Source organism: Drosophila serrata, unplaced genomic scaffold (assembly GCF_035046125.1).
Source record: "Drosophila serrata isolate PLE 108 unplaced genomic scaffold, ASM3504612v1 contig_347, whole genome shotgun sequence".
Lineage (NCBI taxonomy): Eukaryota > Metazoa > Arthropoda > Insecta > Diptera > Drosophilidae > Drosophila > Drosophila serrata.
The window spans coordinates 796,170-822,302 of NW_028257245.1; the positions used below are offsets into that span (position 1 = coordinate 796,170).

A 26,133-nucleotide genomic window follows, 5' to 3' on the forward strand; every position below is an offset into this window, starting at 1 on the left:
GTAGGATGCCCCAGCAACCAGCCAGCGGCATCGATTGAGAAGCCGAAGAAGGAGTCGAACGATGAAGGAGTGTCCTTTCGACATGTTTTCCCTATGCATGCAAATCCCGGCCTAATCTGCTGCACATTCAAAGCTATTTTCATGCCTAGGCCCCTGTGCTCCTCCTAGTGTCTGTGTATTGCTCTTTGACAACTCTGCTTATTGTCTGCCTCAGATTCAGCTTTTCCAACATCCCCGACCCACCCTTTCCCTGTTTCCTGGTTCCTGGTACCCTGTTCCCCGGCACTGTTGTTGTTTTCCTGCTGGCACTCCTGTTGTTGTTGATAAATTTACACAAGTGTATGACAAGCTTTCAAATGGTAATTAATATTCATCTGAGACGAGTGCCGAAGGATGGGGCGGAGGGTGGTAAAAGTTTGGGGCGGGGAAATCCCCTATCTGAAAAGACAACTACAGGCTGCCCTTCTCCAGTTCTCCATGATCCGAAAGTCAACTGTAGCCGGCAGCAATGCAGCTCCACAGGGAGAAAATCCTACCCATAACTACAATTTTGTAAGAAATTTTAATAGAAAGGGAATAATTATTATTGTTGATATATAGCTGCCCATCATGTTATTTTATTTCAATATTAACATCTTTGAAAGGTATTGTAGTTAAATATTTGCTACTTCTGCTACAGAAATTATTGCATAAGCGATATGTGAGTGAAAATCCTTTAATTGCCCCAACGTTAATATCCCCTCTGCCTCCATTTGTGCCCCTAGTACTTGAAATCGAACTAAGTCCCAAAAAAATAAGAAATAAAAGGTTTCTTAATATTATCACTATTTCATTACTTCCTAATTAGGGTTTTAAAAACGAATCTAAATATATATACACTTGCAAGGGTATTTTAAATTCAGTCAGATTGAAACGATGAGAAAGTCATTTCCGGGCCTTATAAATTCAATATATTCCTGATCAGCATTAAAATCAGTATTTCAATCCATTTGGGGAAATCAGCAAAAGTTCAGTTAAGTTCTTTTTATTTAATTTTACAGAAATTGATACTTCTTCGTTGAACCAATTGTAAACTGCAAGGGTATCTTCTAGTTTTAGGTATGATTGGAAGCCTGATTTCTCTCGGTGCAGGACTCCCGAGCCAATGTCTGTGGTTAGCTGACAAAAGCAGATCCAGACCCGGGAATAGTCTCGCAGCCCTTTCTTCGCACTCCTTAGCCCCAGGGCTTTAGCCTTCATCCATTCGCCTTTCTCCTTGCTCTGCTCTCCTTTCTAATTTCTACTTTCTCCACCATTCTGGTACACCCCTTTTCTCATTGTCTGGCTGGTGCTATTGTCTTCCAGCCCTTTTCTCGTTTTCTGGGCGTTACTCATCTCTCCCCACCGCCGGCTGTCTGTCTGTCTGCTGGCTTTGTGTTTGCAGCTAAATTAAAGTTGTCATTTTTCAAGTGAACGCACAAAAGTATGCAATGCGCCTAATAAATTTCTGCCTGGCATATCCTGTTATTCGGGGCGGAGGCTCCTTTGCTCCTTCGCCGCTAGGCTTGATTCACATAGGCATAACTAAGGGAGGTGCTACGGGGTTAGTTATGGAGCAGTCGTAACTCCCTCCAACGCACACCCACAAACTATACACACACTACACACACACACACACGCTCTCCTATGAGATTCGCTAAAATGTTTTCACAACAGCTTAAAAGTCGGCTACACTTTTTGCAAGTGTGTGTGCTCGTTGTTTGTTTGCATGTGCAGCTGTATTTGTTGTTTGTGCTGTAACTTAAGTTGTAAATGAAGATTGCGTCGGAAATTGCACAGTCTTCACTGAAACACAGCCCCCTCTTGCTCCGAGATGTGCGTGCAAATTTAATGAAGCTGCCACACACACAAACACACACCCTCTATGGCACTCACACTCTGGCAAACACTCGAGCATGCTCGAGCTTCAAGCTCTTCTGTGGCATACGCTGCGGCGCATAAATTTCTGGGGCGGGAACAGGAGCCCGGAGTGGGAGTGGGTTGTTTGACAGTTGATAAAACGGCGATGCTTGACAACAATCAAACGTGTTTTCCACACTCTGCTCATTAGCCCTCGAAGGGTTTAAGAGCATTAAAGTTGCTTGATTTTGAATGATCAGGAATTGATAGATTGTTAAATGAAAGATAACCTCTAGATATAATCAATATACAATACAAAAGCATCAATAAATAGAAAACTCAAATACAATATATAACAGGAAATTACAAGAGATGCTTTGTACACTTAATAACATAGCATACTTTTTGGCACTTTGAAAAATGGATTTTCAAATCATTTGTAATTTAAAATGAGAAAACACCTATTCCCATTATTTTTTCTTTTCATTTATTAAAAATAACCCATATAAACCAATATTTTCCCTCATTTCAAGTCCACAAATTGATTGCCTTGCTTGAGGCGCTGTCATCCGCTTAATTGTATTGTTTTTCGAACGTTTTGCGGAATAATATTGGTTTTCATTCGGCCACATAAATCAGGCTGTTTTATGCAATTATTGCAAATAATTTTTTGCACAAAATTCGTTCAGCTTTCCCGGCATGACAATTATGCGCTGCGATGCGACGGAGCGACCTTATCAATATGCAAAAAAGCCATGGCCCTTTTATGGACTGGCAAAACGATGTGCGCCTAAGGGAGGATCGGACAATCAAGCTCTGACATAATTACATGCTCGTACATGCGTCTATATGCATACATATGTCGCTATATGTCGGTCCGATTACGGGGGCGGTGGCGTGTGACAGGGAGCCACTGTCACATTTAACTGGCAAAAATTGCATCGATTTTTTCCACACACACTCTTTTTTTGCGCGCGTTTGTCCAGGCAAACATGCAAATGACATCGAGTTGAGTTTCATTTTTGTGCCACTACGGCTCTTCTTTTTCTGCATTAATTCAACATTAATTTAATGCACTCGACTCGCCGTATTTGTGTTGTCTTTAACAATATTATTCTGTGTAAGCAGCGATCGGAATGCTGAGGGATTGGTACGAAAGAGCCGGTTTACTTTATGCAATCATAAGTTGTACGGTGCAAGCCGTCTGCATTGTCCTTAGCTTAGTCCTTTTCTAATTAACTCCTGCCCCCATTTCATCTGCCTATTTGCAAATCCCAGTGTTTACCCTTTGCTATGACTCCTGCACGGGAAAAAAGTTTCTTCGAACGGACAAGGATTATATTAAAATGAAGAGAAATATTTATGAAGCTTGATTAGGTTGCTAATTCAATATAGTTTTTATCATTAGTTAATTTAATATATATTTTCTTCTACATTAAGAGTCATCTTTCTAATACTAGAATCACATTTTCTCTCTCTGTGTAAGCTCTCCACCCATTTGGCTCAGAAACTCGTGCTGAATCACGGACCAAACATTAAACAATAACTCGCAAAGGCAGTCAATACCCTCGGCTCAACTTAACTCGACTTGGTTCGGTTGCATTTTCCTCCCCTGCCGCACCCGCTTGCATTTTCCATTTCCCGCTGTCCTGCCCTGTCAACAGAGCGCCCCTCGTTATGCAACACATTCTGTCGAGTGGCGGTGTGCGTGTGTGTGCGTGCAAGTGCGAGTGCGAGCCTTGCACTGAGCGTTGATTAGGTTAATGTCCTTAAGGCATAAGAACAGCTGGCAATCCCCGTCTCCAGCTCCGCTACCTCCCTCTCCCTCTCCGCCTCCGAGCCGGTCCTGAGCAGCTTATGGTTCGCCCGGTCTCCTCCTCGCTCTGCTCCTGCTCCGCAGGATATGTGAGACGGTTGTGGGTGCAGCTTGCACCTGGGCCAAAAACGTAGAGCTCCTGTATGCACTCGCTTGCCTTGTGCATTGTGTTTAAGTTCCACAACGTCGACAACTTTGCCAACCGCCACTTAATGCAAGCGCTGAGCTCGGCGCGTCCTGGAGAAGGGTATCCTGAATCGGGAACCGGTGGGCGGAGCGTGCTCCTGTGTGGGGGCGTGGCACGACTGCACTTTGCCTGGTGTGCGGTGGCGGCTTTTGTGGCAAGCCAACAAACAGCAGAAGCAAAGGCAACAGGAGCAGGAGAGGGAGGACACCCCCTCATTACTGCCATTGGCAACTAAAAGGCTTTTAATCGCTCCTGAACATTCGCCCACTCACTCTCCTTCCCCCCTTCTCGTAAATTTATTGTGAGAATCTAGATATAAGCTCGAGTTATTTCTTGCGAAGGTTGTCGAGAATTAATTGACATTTTGCCACATATTGCCAGCTTCAGTGGATTTGATGGGATACATCATATAAATTGCTGACGTTATGGACTAATTAGTATCCTGCCATCAACTGAGGCATGTCTCCAACTAATTTTCACCCATATTGCAGGATTTATTCGGCTCTGCTCTGAGTTAGCCTTGATAATGAGTCCTTTTACTCATTAAATAGACAGGATTCCAAAGCATTTGCCTTTAAATTCGTAGACATATCTTAAATTAATTTGGTTGGTGTTTGCTTTAAGCCCTGGTTCATGATAACTTCCTTGAAACATTTTTTTAGACCTACGTGATGCTTTTGACCAGCCCCTTTCAAGCTAAGTGAAAGAGCGATGCGTGCTGCATTGTTTTTTTTACGATTATGCATGAGGCCTGTGACCTTTTGAGGCCACTCGCCCTAATGTTCGTGGCTAATGTTTGGGCCATATAACATACACCCCCTCCAGAGCCTCTGGAGTAACCGCATTCCTTGAAAGTGCCACATCATTGCACAAGCCGCATGTTGCTTCACTACACACAATGCACACACAAACACACACGCACACAAGGCGAGGACAATGTCGGCGACATTTACACAGTGTCAACTATAAGGAAGAGAAGCAGGACACAGGCGGAGGCCAGGTGCAATTGGTATCCTTTGGGCCAGGTGCGTTGCTGTGGCCACACCTGCTCACTCCCAGCGCTGTCTCTGCTTTGCAATTGTGTCAAATTAATTGTCAACTGTTGTCGCTCTGCTCCACTTCACTCTCTTTCTGGCACACACACACACACACTTACACACTGTGTGTGTGCCGCCAGTGTGTGCTTTGTGTGGCTGTCTCTGTCGTCTGTTTGATAAATTGCATTTAATGGCTGCCGCCAATTAAGAGCAATTTTTGCTGCCGTTGCTGCTCGGCATTTTTGCTGCCAGTTTTTGCTGCCAGTTGCCATCCAGTGTGTCCCCTTTTATTTAGCCCCTGCTCGGGCAGTTGCTTTCAATTTGGCCCGGGCTGCAGTTTTAAAGTGACATCACAGCAGCTCGAGCAGGACCAGCTCCAGCTCCGAGCCTAATAGAAATTGATAGCTGCCTCTGGGCCCGGCTGACCACGTTCTCCGGCCATATTTCTCACTTCAGCACGCGCAGCGCACCAAAAATTAGATAAAACATTACGGGGCTACGTATATTACGTATATTAAATGCAAGAAACTCGTTGCCCGGGTCATTTGGCATCTATGTACATATATATATATAAAAAAAAGGAAAGAAAAGGCCGAAGGCCCCTATCTGACGCTGCCCCACGGCCTTTGCTCCTATTTCTGCCATCACGACTTCTTTCTCGGTATTATTTATGTCGACGGGTGACTCTGCCAAAAAGGTCGCCACTTTGTCCCATCAGCCCCAGTATTGTTATTGGTAGGGGTATTTATATTTTGTTATCGGGTTTGTCAAAAAATAGGGGACCTATTGGATAGAGGTTCGAGGAACATGCTCTCGTAGAAATGGAATGCAGAAGTTTCGTTATGAAGATACCTTAATTCTCTTTAATATTAAGTATACGTCATATGGTTTTAATATTAAGTATACGAATTTTTGAACTATAGGTTTCCTTTCCTTATTTAAGCTAAAAATTAAATTTAAATGTTCCTTTCTTCTTTATCAATTCCATTTCCAATAGAACCCTATCAATTCCCTTAAGAAAAGATATACTCTTTAAGTCTTAAAGGCATTCATTCAGTTGAAGGACAACAAAAGAACTCCTCAGCTGACAGAGTATTCCGAATTGGACCCATCGGAGATGTTCGTCTTGCGCCATTCCCTGTTGATGCTGATGCTGATGCTCCTGCTGCTGGTCATTAGGCGTAGCGTACTTAGCGGCTACGTGCTGTGACCATCGCCAACCGCAAATTAAGTATACGCCGCGTTGCGCCACCAACTCGCCAGTGCTGCCAGCCGGGAAGTATGCTGCAGTTTCGCTTGGACCGAACACAAACAAATGCTGGGACAACAAACAAGAGGCAAAGGCTGACGGAGAGAGGAGAGTGGAGAAAGGACACCAAAGAGCAGTGGACAACGGTTTGGTGCTGAACAGAACAGAAGAGCAGTCAAAATGCCAGCTATGTCCTGACGGCTCTCCTATGCGCCAGCAAGGAGCTCCGTTTTGTTTGCGCGTCCTTTTTGCCTGTTTGTTTGTTCACTTTTGCTTCGCTTCCTACTCGCTCGCCAGCTCCCTCCCCGCGGAGCCTGAATTAAGCGCCAAAAAATGTGCGCGGAACGTAAATAACTCCACACAGTCGCGTTTTGTGGCGCTTTGAAGAGCAAGAAGGAGGAGGAGGAGGAGGAGGAGGAGGAGGAGGTGGCACGTGACCAAATTTCGATGGCAACTTTGTTTGGGGATGCGCTCCCGACTTTATCATGTTTTCATTTCGCGGCGTTGGCTTTTTAATTTGTGCACATTTACGGGGGAGTGGCATTTCCTATATATATATGTGTATATTATTTTTTTGCTTTCCAATGTAAGAGGAGGACTCTTTTTTAGTGCTTTTCGTTTTGGTGCAGTAGCAAATTAATGCAAATAAAACGTAGAGCCGTGCAATAAAATGTTGTTTTCTGTGCTCATTGTTGCTGTTGCTGCTGCTGTAGAAGTCTGCAGCATAATTTATTTACTTGCGCTTTGACTTTGCCGCTTTCAGTTTGTGCAGCAGACTATTTTTTTGCGTGCCATGTTTTTGTGGGGCGTTGGGAAATGCGCAATTAAAATGATAATTTTCCACAGTGGCACCACCACCACCTCCACCGTCATGGTCCTGGGTTTCGGCTGCAACTGCATTTCGCACGTACTGTGAATTATAACCTGCCGCATAAAAGTAAGCTATAATTTAGCGCTTAAATGATGCGTGCTCTAGCTTTCCGCTTTTCCGGGCCATTTTCCTGGCCCATAGTTCCACCCCCCTCCCCCTAAACGAACTGACTTTATTGCATTCCTCGCACTCGACCATTTTTTATGTGCTTTAATTAATTCGCCTGACCACTGGCCCCCCCAAAAAAAAAGCTGGGATGAGGCAGACAAAGAGCTAAGCAGGAAAACACAAAAAGGCAAATCTTATTAACTTTGGCAGACCGCCTTCCCCTTCACCCACTTTGGCTCACAAATCCAATAAGACAGCAGAGGAGCTCACAAAAAAATTCGCATTCAATAAAAATCAATAATCGGAGTGAGGAGGGCAGAGGAGGAGGAAAGCCTGATGAAGAAATAGCCGTAATGCTTTGCTTATTACCTTCCAATTCATTAAACCTGCCGTTAAGCCGACCAACCAGAGGGAAAACCCCTCCTCCCACTCACTTTGGATTTCATCCAAGTGGTCAGCCCTTTTCACTTTCCGCCTGAGGTTGGTTGATTTTTCCGAGCTTTTTTCTCAGGCATCTGGGCTGTTTTGTGAGTTTTGATTGTCTCTTCGGTTCAGTGCATTTCTTTTTCCTCCAGAAATACGGAATGTGATGGATGAGGCTGACGCACTTTTGGGATACAAAAGAACTTGGTAGAATATCCGAAGTGATAGTGATACTTGGTAGATAAATGGAAGATTAGAATAAAAAACACTTTTATGAGTGTTTATAGAAGAAAATCTGTAGCAAATTATGATGTCCCATATAATTATATCATCTTTATGGTGTGAATTTTACCAGCTTTTATTTTATTCCATTGACCATCGTCTTCAGATCGCATTTAAATCAATAAATCACTCGAGCCCCCAGTAATTCGTTGGCCCAAGCAAAAGCATCATCCATTTGCACAAACACACATCACAGCACATGCTGGGGAACTGAGAAACTAAAACTAAGGCATCGAGACAACAAAGCCCAAGAGCTGACCCATCCGATTCCGATTCCGAATCCGATTCCTGCTGCCTGTGGCTCGGCACATTCAATCATTTTTACACCCTCCAGAACTGGGTGCTATCAGGCGTAAATAATCAGAAACGCTGGCTAAATAATAAATACATGTGTGCGAGTGGACTGTCTGCCGGTTCCTTTGGGTCCTCCGCTGACCAATCAACTGGCATTAATGGCCCAGTCCCAGCGAGGCACTTAGACTCACTTCGAGTGCCATGAAAAATGATGCCGCCACCCACCGTTCGTTCGTTCACCTTGCTCAAGCAACATGAAAATAAATATTAAATAATCATTTATTTTCACACAAAAAAAAAGAAAAAGTTTCTGGTTTATTTTTTCCATTTATTGTTTGCTTTTATGTTTGTTTGCCTTCACTTGGACACCCGCCGTACAACGGTGCGTATGCGCGTTATGCCATGAGAGGCGAAAAACGCCTTCTTGCTTAACGGCTCAGTGCATTGCATTGGCTCTGGATGTGGGTGTGCGAGTGTGTGTAAAGGTGAGGGTAAAGGTGTGTCTGTGGCTCAAGGAAACAGGTCAGCCTACGGCAGGCCATATTAAATGTGTTATTTGATTTAATAAATGTACTCTTCCATGTAATTTTAAATGTAAATGAAAACCTAATTTATTTAAAGAATTTTCTCAGGAATTTCTCAAAATTGCAACCATATACAGTTACATAATTGTCGATTAACATGTGTCTATTGATTGATTTACAAGAAAAATAATTGCCAACCATGGAATGACATTTTATTAACAAGTTTTCCATTGAATCTATGAGATCGAATAACAACTTTTTTGTTTAATTGACATTTCAATATTCACTTTCATTTCAGTTGGAAACAAAAGCAATAATTTCCCACTTGCTCGTGCATTCCACTGGCAACCAAAGCCGCAAAATGTGGAAAATTGTGTTAAATGTTATGCGAAAATGCACAAATTTGTCAGGTAGGGTATAGGGTAAGGTAAGGCTGAGCTCTGGAAAGCAGGTGCTCGACAAAATAAATTTTAATAAACAGGGCGCATACGTCAAACGGCAGACACACACACGCACACACACGTCTCTTTGCCACACACACTTGTGCACGTAATTGGCGGCAAAACAATTAGTAGCATTTTACAGTTTACAGCTCAAAGTTTACACTTGCTGCACATCCCCCGAAATATATTTCGCACAAAATTGCACACGAAAGTATGCAGCGGCGGCAAATGCTGCAACAAAAGCTGACGAGCTGACTAAGTGGCAAATGTGATGAGCTCTCGGCAAGAGACAGACAGGGAGCAGGGAGCAGGGAGCGGGGACAGAGCCAGGTGCAGGTGCAGGAGCAGGTGCAGAAGCAGGTGCAAAGGTGAGCAGATGAGGGCAACAGTTGGCAGGTGAGCTGCGTAAGCTCGGGCAAGCCAATGCCAAAAGCGTTGAAGCTTCTGACACACTTTCGCAATGGAAATGCATTTGACGAAGAGAATAGGCCACCCACTTGGCTGTAATAAATTACGGTAATTCAGAAAACTCTTAGCAAAGCCGGAAACAAAGGCAGATACAGGGTGTTTTGTAAGGAAATAAAATGGAGGGAAGTGCAATTTCAATTGAAGTTAGATACTTGCAAGATATGCTAAACTGTCTTAAAACCTTTTTGTAATAGAGTCTAAGGAGCATTCATTGCCACCCTGTATATAAGACCCAGTATTAGCATACGCTGAGCAAAGAAAGCTAAAGTCTCGGTAGAGAAATAAGTCAAAGGAAGCTGGCAATATGTGTGTCGCAATTTCCGTTTGAAGTGCACTTCCTGCCAGCTCGCAAATGTCATGCAAAATTCCTGCTGCAATTGCACCTGCTCGTCAAGGTTGCCTCGCTGATTGCCTTGCATAAGTTCTCTCTCTCCCTCAACTTTTCCCACTTTTTCCACTGGCTTAATGGAAAAGTCGTGTGCGCTCCGTCAGATGAAAATATGGGAAGAACATGTGTGTGGCCCCACTAAGAGCGTCACATCGCGATGGTTGATTTAAGCCATTTCAATGACATTTCTGCGCTTTAACCGTTCGATATCAATATTCTCCCCGCTCCCACCCATAACCCATTATAAACAAACTGTCGAGCTTCCGCTTAATTTCATCTGCTGACGTCCGCTCTTGGATTCAATTTTGCGAGAAAGTTGCAACAGCTGCTTGCAGTTGAAGGAAATCAAATTGAATAAAAAGTTTCTTTCTGGCCAAGTGGCCCCCGGCAGCGGCAGCGGCGGATGTGCCAGGAGTAGGACCACATGGCGAATACTTGATATTTCGCAGAGGAAGCTCTCAGGCAGTGCCACCGCCACCGCCGAGATGACAGGCAGCAACTGGCCACTTCAAGTGCAACTGTTGCACATCAAACAGACATCAAAGTGTGCAAACATGATGGAGAGACAGCCAAGTGGACACACTGGGAACGCCAAGAGGAGCAGCTAGATACAGATTGCAACTGCTATGCGACTGCAGTTGTCGAGACTTTTTTCTGAAAAGGTTAGCGGACTCCCTGTGTGGGCTTGAGCACTCTAGACAAGCTCATCAGTCGTCATGGCAATCATGCACATAGAATACAAGAAGAGGAGGAGCACATCCGGGGCAGCCTGGCCCAGGCATTTGAAGATGCCTCCAATCTCACCGAGATTCCATCAACTTGAAACGGGCAACTCGATCGAAGCTCGGTCTCATCTCTGTCGAGGTGACAAAAGCCCGAAAGTGGGTCGTTGAAATTGATCGGGGAGCTTGACCTGCCACCCCTTCGAGCCTTATTTGCTCGGTTAACAAGCGAATTTCCATTCCATGGCTTCATTGGCTTCATTGCACCTCCAGTCGAAGCCAATCTCGTTTCCATTATGCCGCCCCTTGTGCCCTGGTGCCATGAATCTGCTCCGAAAGCGAAAACATAATGAAAATAATTCGCCAAGGAAAGTAATAAAGTGGCAGCCTTGAAGGCCGCAAAGTACACATGTACAGAGAGGAAAAATTATGTCACACATGCTGAATCATAGCCATAAATGAAGTCTCGATTAACATTCACATGCTTAAGGATTTTCATATTTTCAATGCTTATGTTTGCTTCTTAATCATTTAGGGTTCAGGATTTAAACCCTTATATGTATTTTTCCCAGTGTCCTGTATGCATGTCTGCCTGGGTGTGTGTCCTGCATGTATTTCGTGTCTCAATGGCGCTTTATTGTGATTTCGTTGGTCCTTCGCCTCGTATTTGTTTAGCCCGGCATTTTATTTTTACTGTTTATAAGCTGACAAAATTGTTTTTCTCCTTTCTGCTCCTGCCTGCCGCCCGTTAAATGATCCTGCCCGGCTCCTCCATGGAGGGTCGTCGTGGGCCCGTAAATGGGCCAATGCTGCGGCTACGTAATAAAACGAGAGCGAACCACAAGCAATAATTGGCCAAGGTCCGTTTGGGGGATTTTTGATGGCCTTGTCTTGTCACTGAGGCGAAATTAGTTCCCAGCCTGGCCTGGCATGATAGCCGAGGGCTTTTCGCATTTCCCATTTCCCCGTTTCCCAGCATTCTGATGCGATTCCATGCAGCTGAGTGCAGAGATGATTCCATTTCCCTGCGGTCAAAACGGCTATGCGTGGCCGCATTCTTCTCTGATTAAATTTGGAGTTATGCACTCGGTGCACTGTGGTGCTCGCTTCACTGGCTCTGAACTGGCTAAAAAGAATCGAGAATGGCTAAAAGGCATTCCATATCTATGTCAGTAAGCCATTGTTTTCAATTTCGATGTTTGCCATTGTTCTACTGTGGGGTTTCTAGTTTCTAGTTTCAGTTTCGTATTCACGGCTCTTAAATTGGTTAAAGCCCTACTTCGAATGGCTCTCGGGAATATCCTGCTGGCCATAATGTCATAAACTTAATTATGGCACAGCCAAATGAGCAATCAGATGACACTTGCCAGCCCGCCCGCTTAATTAACATGCCAAAAGTGCCGTAGCCGTAGACGTAAGGTGAAACTCCGGCTCATCGCATTTTTTATGCCTCACTCTTAACGTGGCAAGACAAAACAGAAAAAAGAACTCCGCCAGTTGGCAATACAATTTGCCGTGACAAATGCGGCCATAAACAAAAATGGCGTCAACGATGCCGCGCCACAGCCGCCGCTCAGCCATTTTCTAGTGCATGCGACGACAAAATGGCTGCCACAAGAGTCTGGATGAAAATTTCATTTCCCAGGCTACGATGGCGGCGGCAGCGGCGGCGACCTTTTACGGTATTTATCACACGCGAAAAACCCGTCTGCCAACTCGCTAGCTCGCTTTTCCCCGCGCTTTTCCCGCCCGTTTTCGTTTTCGGTAATGAAATTTCGCTTTAGCAATTACGGGCATCCCCGGGCCATGGCCGTGATAACCGGGGAATCGAGGGTAGCCGGGCTAAGCCGGCTAATAGCTTTTGAGGCTGGCTAGATGACTGGCTGGCTGGGTGAGTGACTCCGATGGATGCATAAATTATGATGGGAGCGAGTGCACCCTCTCACAGAAATCAATTCCCAGGCTTTTGGGAGCAACAAAACAAAGCGTGTGGCAACACAGCATAATAATGGAGCAAAAATGCAAGGAGAGCCGGGGAAAACAAAAACACAATTTATAAAAATATTTTCATGCCTTGCAGCTAAAATGTTATTAAAGTCAATAACATAAAGCCGGGACCAATTCCTTCTGCCAGGGTCGCCTCCCGGGGTGAGGGCGCAAACTTTGTCAAATAAAAATAGCTTACAAATAAAAACAACTCGAGGCGGAAAAATAAAAAATCATCAGCGAGAAGGAGGAAAGCGAGGCGAACACAACTGACCAAGGCAATGTAATAAAAATAAATAATGGCTTTGACAAAAAATAAACGATGGCTGCGAAAAAGTTTGAATATTTATGAGTTTTTTATGTGCCAACAAAGGAGGTGAGCCAAGAAAAAATAAAAAGAGTCCAGCATTCGATGGGAAAATGGAAAGAGCGGAGAAAGAGAGAGAGTTATGGAGTGAAAGTTGGAACTCTCCTCGTCCGATTAATTATGCCACAGTCATCGATAGCAGAGTGATTTCATTAAAATGGCGGTCAATTGTTTATTTAAAAACAGAAATTGTAATGGAAAATAAATAATTCTGATTCCGAAATTAATTTTTATGCAGGGTCTCAGAAATCAATAAATTTACATCATTGACTGACCAGAATAGGTTTGAAATAAATGTCAACCTTATGAGGTCTTTCTCACAAACAGAGAAATTCATTTGTCATCCAATTCGGTTCTAAAAGAGTGATAATTCAAAACATTCTATTAAAGTAAGTAGAATTCAATTGTCCCTCAACATGGAATCCCTTTCCCAGACCATGTCCGTCGAGGCCATTGCCGCCATCAAGGCAAAGCGCTTGGCCATGAAGCGTCAGGACAAGGACGCCATCGCGAATTCCAAGCGGCTGCTAAGGGCGGAGCAGCGCCAGGTTGACGAGCATCAGGTGGAGGTGTGCAGGAAGGCAATGGAGCGAGAGAGGCAGAACGTTCCCTACGAAGAGAAACTGCTGGGCGAAAAGGACCTATCCGGCGTACTGCGCACCCTGGCGCTTGTCTACGATATTGGTGCACGTCGTTTTCTGCCCAAGCACAGTGGTCAACCCGACGAATCTCCAGAACCCGAAAAACTACCAAAAGCTCCAAAGGTGTCGTCGAAAAAGAAACGATATAAAGAGCTATCTTTGAAATACAATCGCTACGATCAGGAGAAATTCCTCAAGGACCAAGAAGCCTTTGGCATCAATCCGCTGGGTAGTAATCTAAAGAAGAGGAAATTCAATAAGGAGCTTGGAGAGGACCATGAAGAGGTGTCTAGCAAGAGGATCGCCAAGGAGACTGACAAGAAGAGCAGCAAGAGGAGCAGCAAGAAGACCAGCAAGGAGTCCAGCTTAGAGGCTACCTCAGATGAGCGACCTTCATGCAGTCGCCGGCATACCACTGCCGAGAAGGGCAGACGCCGCTCTTCGAATAATAAACCCATCATCGTGGTGCCGGCGGCCCTGACCAGCCTGATTAACCTGTACAATGCCAAGCAACTGCTGCAGGAGATGCGCTATGTGTCGGTGGACCAGGTCCGCAAGTCGGGTGTCCAGCCCACCGAAGAGGTTGTCCTAGAACGCCTTGTTCAGGTAACCTTTAAGGATCCTTCTGGTATATAAGATATTGAAAGCTACGCCTTTTTTCTAGGGTGAACTGGTGCGCTATCGGGTGATTGACAACGTGAAACGTCTGAAGCCCGAAGAGTGGCAGCATGTGGCTGCTGTATTTGCCATGGGACCTCAGTGGCAGTTCAAGGGTTGGCCCCACGGTGGCGATCCAGTAGCCATTTTCCATGAGGTCTGCGCCTTTCACTTGCACTTCAAGAACACGGCGCCGAGCAAGGAGCTGCGCAACCTGAAGGTGAACATGCTCGCTCTGCCGCAGCACGAACGTCACTTGGACTGTGGCATCATGAAGGAGTTCTGGGAGAAGCTGGACCATCACATCGCCGTGCGGGCCAAACAGTTTGCGTTTATGAAGCAGAAGTAGGGCCTTTTGCAAACACATAGAGGCAGAGATAAGCGGGAAAATCAATAAATGAAATTGAATAAGCCAGAACAAAGGACGAAGGACAAAGACACACACACACAGACACGACTCGGCGCATCACGGCACACATGGGGCGGTCTTTCGATAATAAAAAGTGAACGGGCGCATCAGAAAAATATATCACGTATGTATAAAAATCATATAAAAACGCTGCGAAAACTGCAAACTTGGCAAGAAAATTAAGAGCACAAACAAGTCGGAAAATGGGGGGAAGAAGGAGGCGACTTGGCACGCGTGAGACAAAAGCTAAATGACACACAAAGGAGCAGTTGTGTGTGTATGTGTGTGTACTTATGTAAGTCACTGTGCGTCCCACAAAACGTAAAACTGTCAACGATGTTCAGAGTGATGAGGCAACTGAAAATGGGGTGGCAATAAAGGCTGCTGCTGGGTTGGGAAAACTCACTAAGGAGAGCGGTGAGCGCAATAAAAATCACTGGGAAAATGGCAATTTTTATACACACACACACACCCACACACATGCTCGTATTTAAATAAAATGCGTGCCAAGGCTCTGAGTCAGTGAGCATGTGTGTGTGGGCTTAAGAGGCAGGATATGAAGCAATTGGCAGGCGATAAAGGCTGTCAAAAGGAAATGCACTAAGCGCTTTAACAGTGGATCGAAAATAAGGGAAATATCTAGAAAAAGAAATGAGTTAAGAGCCAAGAACTTTATGAGAAACATAAAAACTTTACGTTGAGAAGATCTTTTCTATAACCCAAATGATGGGTTACCAAATGATGGTTGAAAAGTAAACTAGTTTCTGTACATTATAAACCCTAAGTGTCCTAATTTTAATCTTAGTTTCCAACTGTTGTTTTATGCAATTGTTTTAGCCCCACTGTTAGCCATTTGCTGGGTAAGTAGCCAATCTTTCCTTGGGATAATTTGCCAACTTACGCAACTCGCTGAAGACAACGGTAGGTCGCCTTTCGCCAGCCAGTCACCCGTCCGTCCACCCATTGTGGGCGTGGCAAATCGAGTTTCGTTGCCGATATTCAATTTTATAAATTGAAGCAAAGTAAAAGCAGAAATAAAAAAGAAAATGTGGAGATAGAAATTGAATTCCGGCTAGCAGCAGACCGAATGATATAAAATTTACACACATCCTGGCAGCCGAAGAAGGGGGAAAGTGAGTTTTCCACATAAGCTTGACACAAGGTTGACTCAAGCGATAACAGTTTGGATTACATCGATGGCAGTAGGACGAGATTGGTGGAGCACCGCAATTAAGGATATCCTTTAAGTTGTGTCAGCGAATCTCCCCATTTATTTATCGTTCGAAAAGTGGGAGCTGAACTAATGCAAGAACAATAAATTCACAAAACGGTTTGGCCATAAATATACGAAATTTACATTTCCCGATTCGAAGGGGAGACCAGAGCTAGGAGCCCTCCACGCAAAATCTGTCGCCACAGGACTGGATTCAATTGCAATTGCCATCGACAAAGCCAGCAGCGAGTCCTCTTTGCAATTTACGAACGCCAACGAATCGGACATAATTTAACCCCAGTTGGCAGCCAAATGCTTTATATTTTTGCATCCTAGCAACTTGGTAAAAATCCGAGTGCCCCTCTCCGAGTTTATTTTCTGGGATTAAAGTGCTGAACTCTTCACAATTTTCGATGTTTTGGTAAACAAGCTTACCGGAAAAGCCAACTAATATTAATGAATTGACCTCTCGAGTTTCTCAGTTTTCGGATCTGTGCACTGCCAAAGACCTGAAAATTGAATCGATATCATCTGCTGGCATTACACTTGGCTTAAAACTGATTACACACTGACTTGAACAAGTTTATGCCCAAGTGCCCGAACACCTACACATGTGTGCCACGTGTCTACGTATATTTTTGTATATATTTATATATATGTATATAATATCGTTGTTCTCCCATGGCAGGACAAAGTTTTTTACTTCACACCCAAGCGAAAGCCGAGAGCTGAGAGCTGAGAAGCGAGGAGCACTTTGAGCCACCATAAATCCCTCGGTTGCTGTGAAAAAGAGCACTAAACTATGGCAAAAGTTTGCAGTTCAAATCAGTAAAAAGTCAACTTTAGCTTTAGCATCCAAGGAGGAGCAGTGCGTTAACAATATGGCAGCGAAGCCAAGTGGAAAAATCAACGAAAACAACGAAGAATCGCACAATCACACACATGTTCATGTCCATGGCGATGACAGTGGCACAGCGCAGCAAGGACTTTCTTCGCCATCTTGTTTTGGCCCGGTTAGCCTTTGTATTGGCCATGGTCTGCCAATTTCCAGTTAGCGTTGAACAGAGCCTTTTGAATGCATTTGTTGTCCTAGTCCAGGAAGAGTGCTTCAAAAAACAGGATCTCAGTTCCTTTTTGTATTTATCGGAATGCTTCTGAATGCTCTTTTGTGAGTTATTTAAATGATTTTATTTATGATTAAATTCCATGAAAGCCATGGGTAAAATCTCATAAGCGCTTATGCCACTTGGTGTGTTTTCACATGGCCGGGGAAAATCTGTTGCTCCTGTTGCTCCCGTTGCTCCCGTTGCAAGCATTCATTCGCTGGGAAATTCGATTTAAAAGGGGGTTTAAGTTGGGTGCTGCTCGGCGGTCAGCGATTGCCTTGGATCGTTCAACTTTTCAACTTGTGCCAATCAAACAAGTTCAATAACGGTAATTAACAGTCCAACGCAAAAGCAAACGCAGTTCCAATTGCAGTTGCAGTTCACATTCGTCCTGCAAAAAGGGCACCGTGCCGTGCCTGCAATTGGCGAAAAGTTCAAAGCTATTAGCATGTCGATGCCTCAACCTGAACCGATATGGATGTGTGGATGTGGATGTGAATGTGAATGTTTGCCTGCGACAGAAGTTTTCCCAACACACCCAGCACTCCCGACTCCTGGTTTTTCCAGCCTAATGATGGAACTGCCCGCCATCAGTTAGAGGCTATTAGCCGGGTCCTGGTACCACTACCAGCAGTGAGGGCTAAAAGGCGACAGCCAGTCATTTCAGCCATTTAGGCCCGGCACTCCACCATTGTCCAACTGCTGGCCCACTCGGCATGTCAGTTTTGATTGAACCTGATGGACCCGCGATGGCTCGCTAATCTGATTTAATTGTGAATGATGTAAAAGGCCACTCGCAGCGGAAGATGTCTTTAATAAAGCGCTAATGGAAATGGATGCTTGAGAGAGAGAGTTGTCATTAAAGGTACATACATCTTAAGCTTTAACTTTATACTGAAAAGACTTTAATTCAGCTTCAAATGCAAAGATCCTTTCCCTTTGACCTTATCCTTGTCTCATATGCACATAATGCAGTTTGGGCCCATGTTTGGCCTAATAAACAGATAGTTTGCAATTGCCTGCTACTCATCCTTGCTCGCTGTTCTTGCCAATGCACCAGCGGATCTATCAATTTGTAGCATTTTCAGGCTCGCACACCCAGCCAGAGTCCAGAATACATACGTCCGTATTCACTTACGGGCATGGCTTCGGTTTCCTCTATTTTTTGCTCTCCCTCTACGCTCTATGCTCGGCTCCCTTGGAGTAGGAGCCACTTTGGCCACAGAACTTGAACATGAGTGCAATCAAATGTATTACATTTTGTGCAACTTAAGCGCCGGCTGAAGTGCCGAAGACAGCTGGCGAGGAGGGCAGGAAGGAGAGCTATATGTCGGGGGAGGGATATATCCGCTTCTGGCTGCAATGATTTCCTGAAAAGCCCCGAGTCAAGGCTGAGTCTGGATGAGAAACTAAGCAGATGAGGTGGGGCCAAAGGAAGTTCAGGGGGGCACACACAAGGACGCACACAGTGGCGCCGTAAAGTATGCAACATGCGCCGTAAAAATGGGCCAAACAAGGAAATTGCTAGAATTGCATTTTGTGGCTCATGAGCCGTGAAGGGAAAGCGAGCGAACGGAGAGCTGACTACCTCGAGAGCTAGGGAAATCAATCGAGTTTGTTCGACAAATATCCGTTCAAATGGAAATTGTCAGGAAACCCGTGACAGAGATAGTCCCGTAAACATATAGAATGGAACGTGAATGCCTCAACAGCGAAGCAATTAAGTGTCATCACTCTAAACGGTTTTTAACTATGACAAATTCAAATTCACAATGTTTAATGCCCTGATTGATGACAAGCTTAAATGGGCAAAGAGGGATGACATGATATGATTATCCACAAATTTCCACTGCACTGCCAACTAATCAATGGAGAATGCGGAAAGGCGACCTCTTTCTTTTCTGCATTTTCCGCCAGAACCTTCGTCGTCGTCGTTGTCGGTGTCCTTGGCGTTTGTCAAACAAAGCAAAAAACTTGCTAAATTCTCCGCTCAAACAGTTCAAGCATGAAAAAATTTGCGAGAGAAAGACACAAACACGAGGCGGAGGAAGGAAAAGCCAGAAAAGCGGGTGGAAAACTCGGTGATGGGCACTGGGAAGGGGGACAGTGCAAAAGCAAAGAACTTTATACCTAAAAGGGATTTATTTGATGACTTGTCTAACTCGTGCCCTTCACTCTTCACACGACCCACGGCCACGCCCTCGCCTCCTCCGTCTCCGTCTCCATTTCCGGTGCCCCCATTTTCGCATTTTCCTCCCGCCAGACAGACAGACCCGTACCCGGCATGACGTAGCACTTTTACAAATGAAGTTTTATAACTTTGCCTCCGTCTGATTTGTCAAAGAGGGAAAGAGACACGGCGCCCAAAAGTGAAATGCGACAAAATGGAATGAAATTAAATGCATTTTGAAAAATGATAAAGTTCACCGGTTCAACAAGGAAAAGGTTTTTCCCTTTGGTCCTCTTTTCAAGCATCAAGTCCGAGGCTTTAAAATGACTTTCATTTGCTTACAAAAATGCGCCAGGGGAGCAGAGATTGAACTTACCTGAAATGACAAAGAACAAAAAAAAAGTGTTAATTAGAATGGTGATATTAGGTATTAAATGAATGATTAAATTAGCTCATTTTTTAATATTTTTTTGTAAACAAAAACATAACTTTTAAACAGATTAGCTAAAGCTGCTTTAAGCCAGCTAATTTTAGCATAATTAATCATTGTATCTATATAAATAATGTTTAAAAATAATTATGTTAAGTAAACAAAAAAGCAAATTTATAAACATAATTTTATTTTGTGCTGGCCTGGAATGTTGGCTTCATAAACAGCATTTTAATTACTTGCCACGCAATAAGCAGACATATTTTTTATGTTTTTGTCCCCTGTTTTATTTCATTTGGCAAAGGAAATGTGGAAAACCCCCCTAACAGGAGACGGATAATGATTAAAACTAACGCTGACATTGGTGTCCACAAGCTGTTGCAGCCACAGAAAAATGGCAGTCGGGGGGAAGGACACAAAAAAAAAAGGGGAAAAAACTAATTTGACAAAAGTTTTATCCAGTCGCAGTAAAGGATACCAACTGTCGAATCCTGCACATGTGAGTGTGTGTGTGTGTGTGTGTGTGTGGTCCTTGTCTCCTGGTCAAAAATGCAGCAGCAGTACAAACATTTGCTCTTGCCCGCTGGCTTCGACTATTTCACAAAAGCGCATAATAATTTTCACAGGATATGAAAAAACTTTCAGTTGGCTCTTCCGCTCGCAGGACAACCTGCATGTGTGAGTGTCCTGCGGCATGCCATTTGAATGCCACACTTCCCCTGGACCCTCCAGAGCTCCTCCGTGGAGGCCCCGGAACCCCGGAACCCGAGGACATCCCCTCCGTTGTCGCAGTAATTGGACAAGTCGCCGGCTAAAGTGGCGTCAGCAGCCAACTGGCCACCGCCAACAATGGCTGCAACAACAATGACACCACTTTTATTAACATTCGCCAGCGTGTGTGTGTGTGCGAGTGTGTGTACAGTGCTGAAATTTACTAATTGCCACTGTTGCCTTGTCGCATTTGTGTGGGAAATACTGTCGCATTTGCCGGCCATTAATTGTTTTTCACAATATTTTTTTCAATTAAATCTGGAAAGTATTATTCGAAAATAATCTTTTATAATCGAAAGCATAAAAATATGGAGAATTTAAGAAGTAGATCTTATAATTTATATTCTATTTGATCCGCTTGTACAACCAGGTAAATCGACAACATAAAGACACCCATAAGCCATAAGGTATCGACTTTTCTCACAATTTTTCTGCCAGATTGGCTCCATCAGTTGGCATTCCCTTTGCCAGCGTTCGATAACTCCACGGCTTTATGTCATAAAGCATCTTTTTGGGGTATCCCACGTCCTTGCTCGTCCTGGGATATAACCTTATCCCTTTTTGCTGTAGCGTAATGGCAGTCGACTTGCCCATGGAGAGTTCTGAGACACGTAGATGGAAGGCAAGTGCAGTCTCGGCCACCTGCCCCAACGTCCAACGTCTCGCTGGGGAGGGGGAGGGAAGGGAAAAGGGAACAGAGTTCCCTGGAATGGCTGAAGTGGGGGCATAACTCACGCTTTTCAGCACCAAAGTGCACTCAGCTCCTACTCCTCCTCGCTGGCCGTCTCTGCGTTAAGCCAATAATAAATTTCTGCAACAATTTTGTGCCAAAGCTGCAGTTTGTCAGCATTAGCTGCCTGAAGTTTCATCCCTTCGATCGATATTGGTTGCAGATACAGCCCCTTGCCCCACAGAGTGTCTCCCCTAATTTGGGCCCCCCAGGGGGCGAGGCATAAATGTATTTATAATTAACTGAAATTCAGCCTACTCAGGGTACAGGATAATACCATAAAAATGGGGATGCTATGGGTATGTCGAATAGCTGGAAGTTGGGAGATTACAACTTCGCTTACTGTTCCTCCCCCATCATCTCGTCCTTGTGTGGCAGGACAAAAGTTTCTGGTAGTCAAATCTTGGCATGTTAAGTTGTAGCTAACTTTTTGTAAACTCTCACAAATCTTTGACGGCAAAGACGGGGAATTCCCGGCGAGAGTGTGTGTGTGTGTGGAAGTCTTTGTGCTTGTGTGTGGAGCATTTAATTAATGCAATCAGAACAAAACTCCAGACAAAAGACAACAGTTGTGTGGAAACTGTTGCCAACTATAGGGTTTTTATTTAATATTATATTAAGGGTGGAACTAAGTCTTGAATCGCAATAAAGTACTTACAGAATTTTAAGAAATAACAACAAAGGAAGCTAACTTCGCCACGCCGAAGTTTTATATCCTTGTAGATAGAACTTCGATGACTAGGAGTCCAAGCAATGTAAATTAAATATATTTATGTTAAAAAAACAATGAAGTAATACCTGGCTTCATTTCATTCACATATAAATAGTATGTTTGCAGTTTAACATTCACAGCTTTGCTTTTTCCTTCTACATCTAACGATCGTTTGTATGGCACCTATATGATAGTCGTCTGTTAAATAAAATTCATAAAATTTTACACAAAATTTAAGACTAATATAAAATGGATATATCTCGAGTGAGAATATATAGAACACTAACTACAAAATTTCATTCAAATAGCTTTAAAACTGAGAGACTAGTTGGCGTAGAAACGGAGAGACGGACAAACGGACATGGCTAGATCGACTGGCTGTTGATCCTTATCAAGAATATATATACTTTATATGGTCGGAGGTGCCTCCTTTACTGCGTTGCAAACTTCTGACTGAAATTATAGTACCCTGCAAGGGTATAACAAGTATTGTATTACCATGTCGTCATCCTTGAAATCACTCACTGCTGGATAGCCTGCTTACCACAACAGGGTTCAAGGACTTCTCGTGACACCACCATTCATAATCGAAGTCATATATGTACTCGCAGGTCATTAGGTACACACACGCACTGTTGTTCCCGACGCCAAGTCAAATACAATTTCGACATGGCCTGTCCGCAGCGAATTATCATAATACTCCTACGCACGACAACGGCAGCGGCAGGACATGGCTGGGCGCGACATCCTGTGACTCGGCCTCATCTACATGTAATCGCACATGAACAGACATAATATTTACTGCTCTAATTAATAGTCACGTACACCGCTGGAGTAAGGGAATCCCCTTTGGATCCTTGCGAGTGGATTTAATGAGCCCGAGGATGGGACTTTATGAGAACAAATGCCGCTCGTTTGCCCAATGAAGTGGGGTCTCATCTCAAGGATTAGGCTTAGATTTAATTTGATTTGCAAGCCGTAATCTGATTTTTACGATCCTCTAGAATAGGAATTGAGGATCTGGAATTGGAATCTGCAATGACTTTGTCAGACAGTCGGTTTTATTTGCTTGTATTATCTGCCAGCCGCCGAAAAACCAAGGGAAAACAATGAAAACAACCAAAACCCACTCCCAGTCCCCAAAATGCAGGCGTGGCATTTGGAAATTCCTGTCTGGACGGGATTTCCTACCAGGGCAACGCAGCGCATAAATGCAGCCCACTGGCGACCATCCGCCCGATTATGCATGTCCCCTGTTTCATATTGATGATGTGCCTGCCCGGCACACATACCAGCAGCAAATAAACCCAAAAATAGTTTCGGCCCGGCCAACTGAGCCAACTGAGCTGCATAGTTTTGCTTTTGGCTTTGGTAACGGGGTTCAGATTTTTGGTTTCGAGCTTCAGTTTATTTTGGCCAGCAATTTTTTCTTGCCAGGAAGTGGAAGTGGCTGGGTGGAATGGGCATGGGGCTACCATTTTGCCAATTGGCTGCACCCGTGTCCAGGATCTAGGATTTTGTGTGTGCGTGTGTGTGTGTGTGTTTGTGTGTGTGCGGAGGAAATCCTGGCCAGCCTCCGACTGAGCCGCCAGCGATTGCCATTTCGGTTCTAATCAATTTTTTTGATTGCCAAATGCAAAGTTGGCTGACGGAGGAGGAGTACGAGCGACTTACGCAGCTCCACTGGCCGAGGAAAAATCCGGGGAAAAACAAGCCTGCCACAACAGGCAGATAGGCTTGGCGGTATGGAAATGAAATTGAATCAGATTCGGAATCGGAATCGCAATGATATACACTGGGCCAGATGTTGGCCAGCCCACGGCCACGAGGAGGAGCGTCCATCAGGAACAAATCTCAACAATAATTTGCTATTTGCTTTTAATATATATTTATTCGTACCCGGGGCTATTTAAATTCACTTTGATTTAATTAACAACCATGTTTGCCCCTCTTTGATCCGATTCAATTCATGTTTTTGCCCATTGTTTGTTTACTCTCTTAATTTGCTACAAATTTTTGCTAATTTTCTTTGTTTGCATTGCCTCAACTTCACTTCGCCGATTCAGTGTTTTCTTTTCCGCTTTTTATGTGTGTTTAATTGCAACTCATTAAGCATATTAATTAAATCGCCACATTTATGCAATAAAGCTGCGGTTAGTCAGCGGCAGAAAGAGAAAATAAGAGAGTGGAAAAAGCGGCATTAAAAAAACGTTGCCATATATTTCAATTTTTCTGTTGGAAAATATTCCGCACACACAGACACATAAACAATAGCAGCAAATTAACATGAACGAAAGAAACTTTGGAAAAAAAGAATATTAAATATATTTGCATATTGCTAAAAAATAAAAAAATAAGGCAAGTAAAGGCAACATTGTGTCGAAGGTTAGATACCTCATATCACCCTTTCTAAAATGTAAATTATTTTATTTGTAATGTTAAGCTTAATAGAAATCATACTAATTTTTGTTTATATGTATTTTCATGATTCCCAATATAAATTATTTCCTTTTAAATACTTTTTACAGGGAAATCATACACATTAATCGGCAAACCAAACTATCATTGTATTTTCATAATGGGATTTACTTTTGATGCCAACTACGGAATGGGGCTTATTTATAATACCTCTGGGTTGATTTACATTAAGTAATGCGCCAAAAATTACAATTAAATAAAATGAAAAGTAAGGGAATAAGCGCGGCAGTAAAAATTAAATTAATAACCAGGAATGGAATTTAATTAGTTTGCACAGTGCATAATGAGGATTTATTGTAACATATATGTACGATATTTTGGAAAGAGCTTAACATATACGTATATATGGTATCGATGGGTAACTGCTTCTATAATGGAAATGGGACACGTGTGTCGCAGAGCTTTATTTATATATTTTTATTTTTTGGGAGTTTTCCCCCGCTTGCCACACTTGCAATTAGAAAACTGTCAAAGCCAACAAATGAACTCAACCCTTGGCCGCCTTGTCATGCAAATTGCTGTCAGCCAGTGACATTGAAAAGTTGAAAGGGAAAGCGGGGAAATCGGGGAAAACGGAGAGAAGCGAAATGTGCGAAATTACCTTCATTAGCGCAGCTCCGAAGGACTGGGGAGGGGGTGGAAGGACCTGCCACGTGTTGCTTACGTAATGCACGGGGTGGTCAGGTGAGGGATGGTGTATGTCCTTTGCAGGAGATACAAAGGATTAGTTCCGGGGAAAGGGACTTTGTCGAGCATAAAATTGAGTTGCACAAGCAGAGCAGCATACCGAACATTTAATATGGGGATTTTCCGGACTTAACGACCAGCGGCCACACAGGTTGCGTTCTTGTCAGAAATCAGAGCCCCGGCTTATCCCGCCCTTGATTTATGCCCGTCTAGGCGGAAATGATAAAATTAGAGGGGCACAAAGGTTTAGCCCAAAAATCGTTGAGATCCGGTTAAAATATTGAAACTTTAAATCTGTCCCCATGATTCCATTCAATTTGCCTCGGCTCGGTGTCTGGCATTGTCAGTGCGTTGCAATGCAGACATAAAAAGTATTAAAATTTTCTATAAATATCCCCTGTCTGGCCCAGGAGCGAGCACTGCTTTCGCCGGCGAAATTTATAGCTTATTTATATAACAATAAAAAGAGAGAACTACACGCAGCGGTGGACAATCACCGGAATAACAACACGGCAGACACAACATGAAAATGTCGCCCAACGAATGTTGCGGGAGCCGCAAAAAAAAAAAACAAAACGTAAAGGAAAATACTGGAAAAGATGGGGGAAAACTCGTATAAAATATTATGCATATGCATTGTCCGTCCGTGTGGGCATACAAATTAAACAAGATGCAACGCTGGGCGGGCAAACAACACTCTCTGTCTGTCTACCCACAGTCCCCCATTCTTCAGCTACTCCCTTTTCTCTCAGTGTTGTGGGAGTGGCCAGAGCCGCCTCTGCCTGGCTTCGACTGCTATTGTAGTGGTCGCCATTAAAAATCCCCGACAGCTTGCAAAAACCAGAGGCAATGCGCCGATTTTTTATTTATAGATAAATAATGCTCACTCGAACAGCGTCCAATGACTTTTCCGCCGATCCAATTTTCCAATATTGACAATTAAATAAAAATCTTACGGAGAATGGATTGAGTTTTTTAAATAAAAGGATTAATATCCTGATTTTCTAACCAGTAACTTGAAATATCCATAGGAGAGAATGCCTTCGAAATACGAGTAATGTTGACAACTTTCGACCACTAAATTTG

The 26,133-nt window shown here is 43.8% G+C and overlaps 2 protein-coding genes across 4 annotated transcripts in view; one reads left to right on the forward strand and one right to left on the reverse strand.

Moving 5' to 3' along the window:
• tei (irregular chiasm C-roughest protein teiresias) overlaps positions 1–26,133 on the reverse strand; it is a 135,786-nt gene that overhangs the window by 38,102 nt on the left and 71,551 nt on the right. The gene's annotated exons all lie outside the window — the stretch shown is intronic.
• Positions 6,743–14,889, forward strand: LOC110189693 (parafibromin). The gene is made up of 2 exons (XM_020959868.2): positions 6,743–14,290; positions 14,349–14,889. Exons 1-2 carry the CDS (start codon positions 13,460–13,462, stop codon positions 14,688–14,690), a joined length of 1,173 nt encoding a protein of 390 aa, XP_020815527.2. The 5' UTR covers positions 6,743–13,459; the 3' UTR covers positions 14,691–14,889.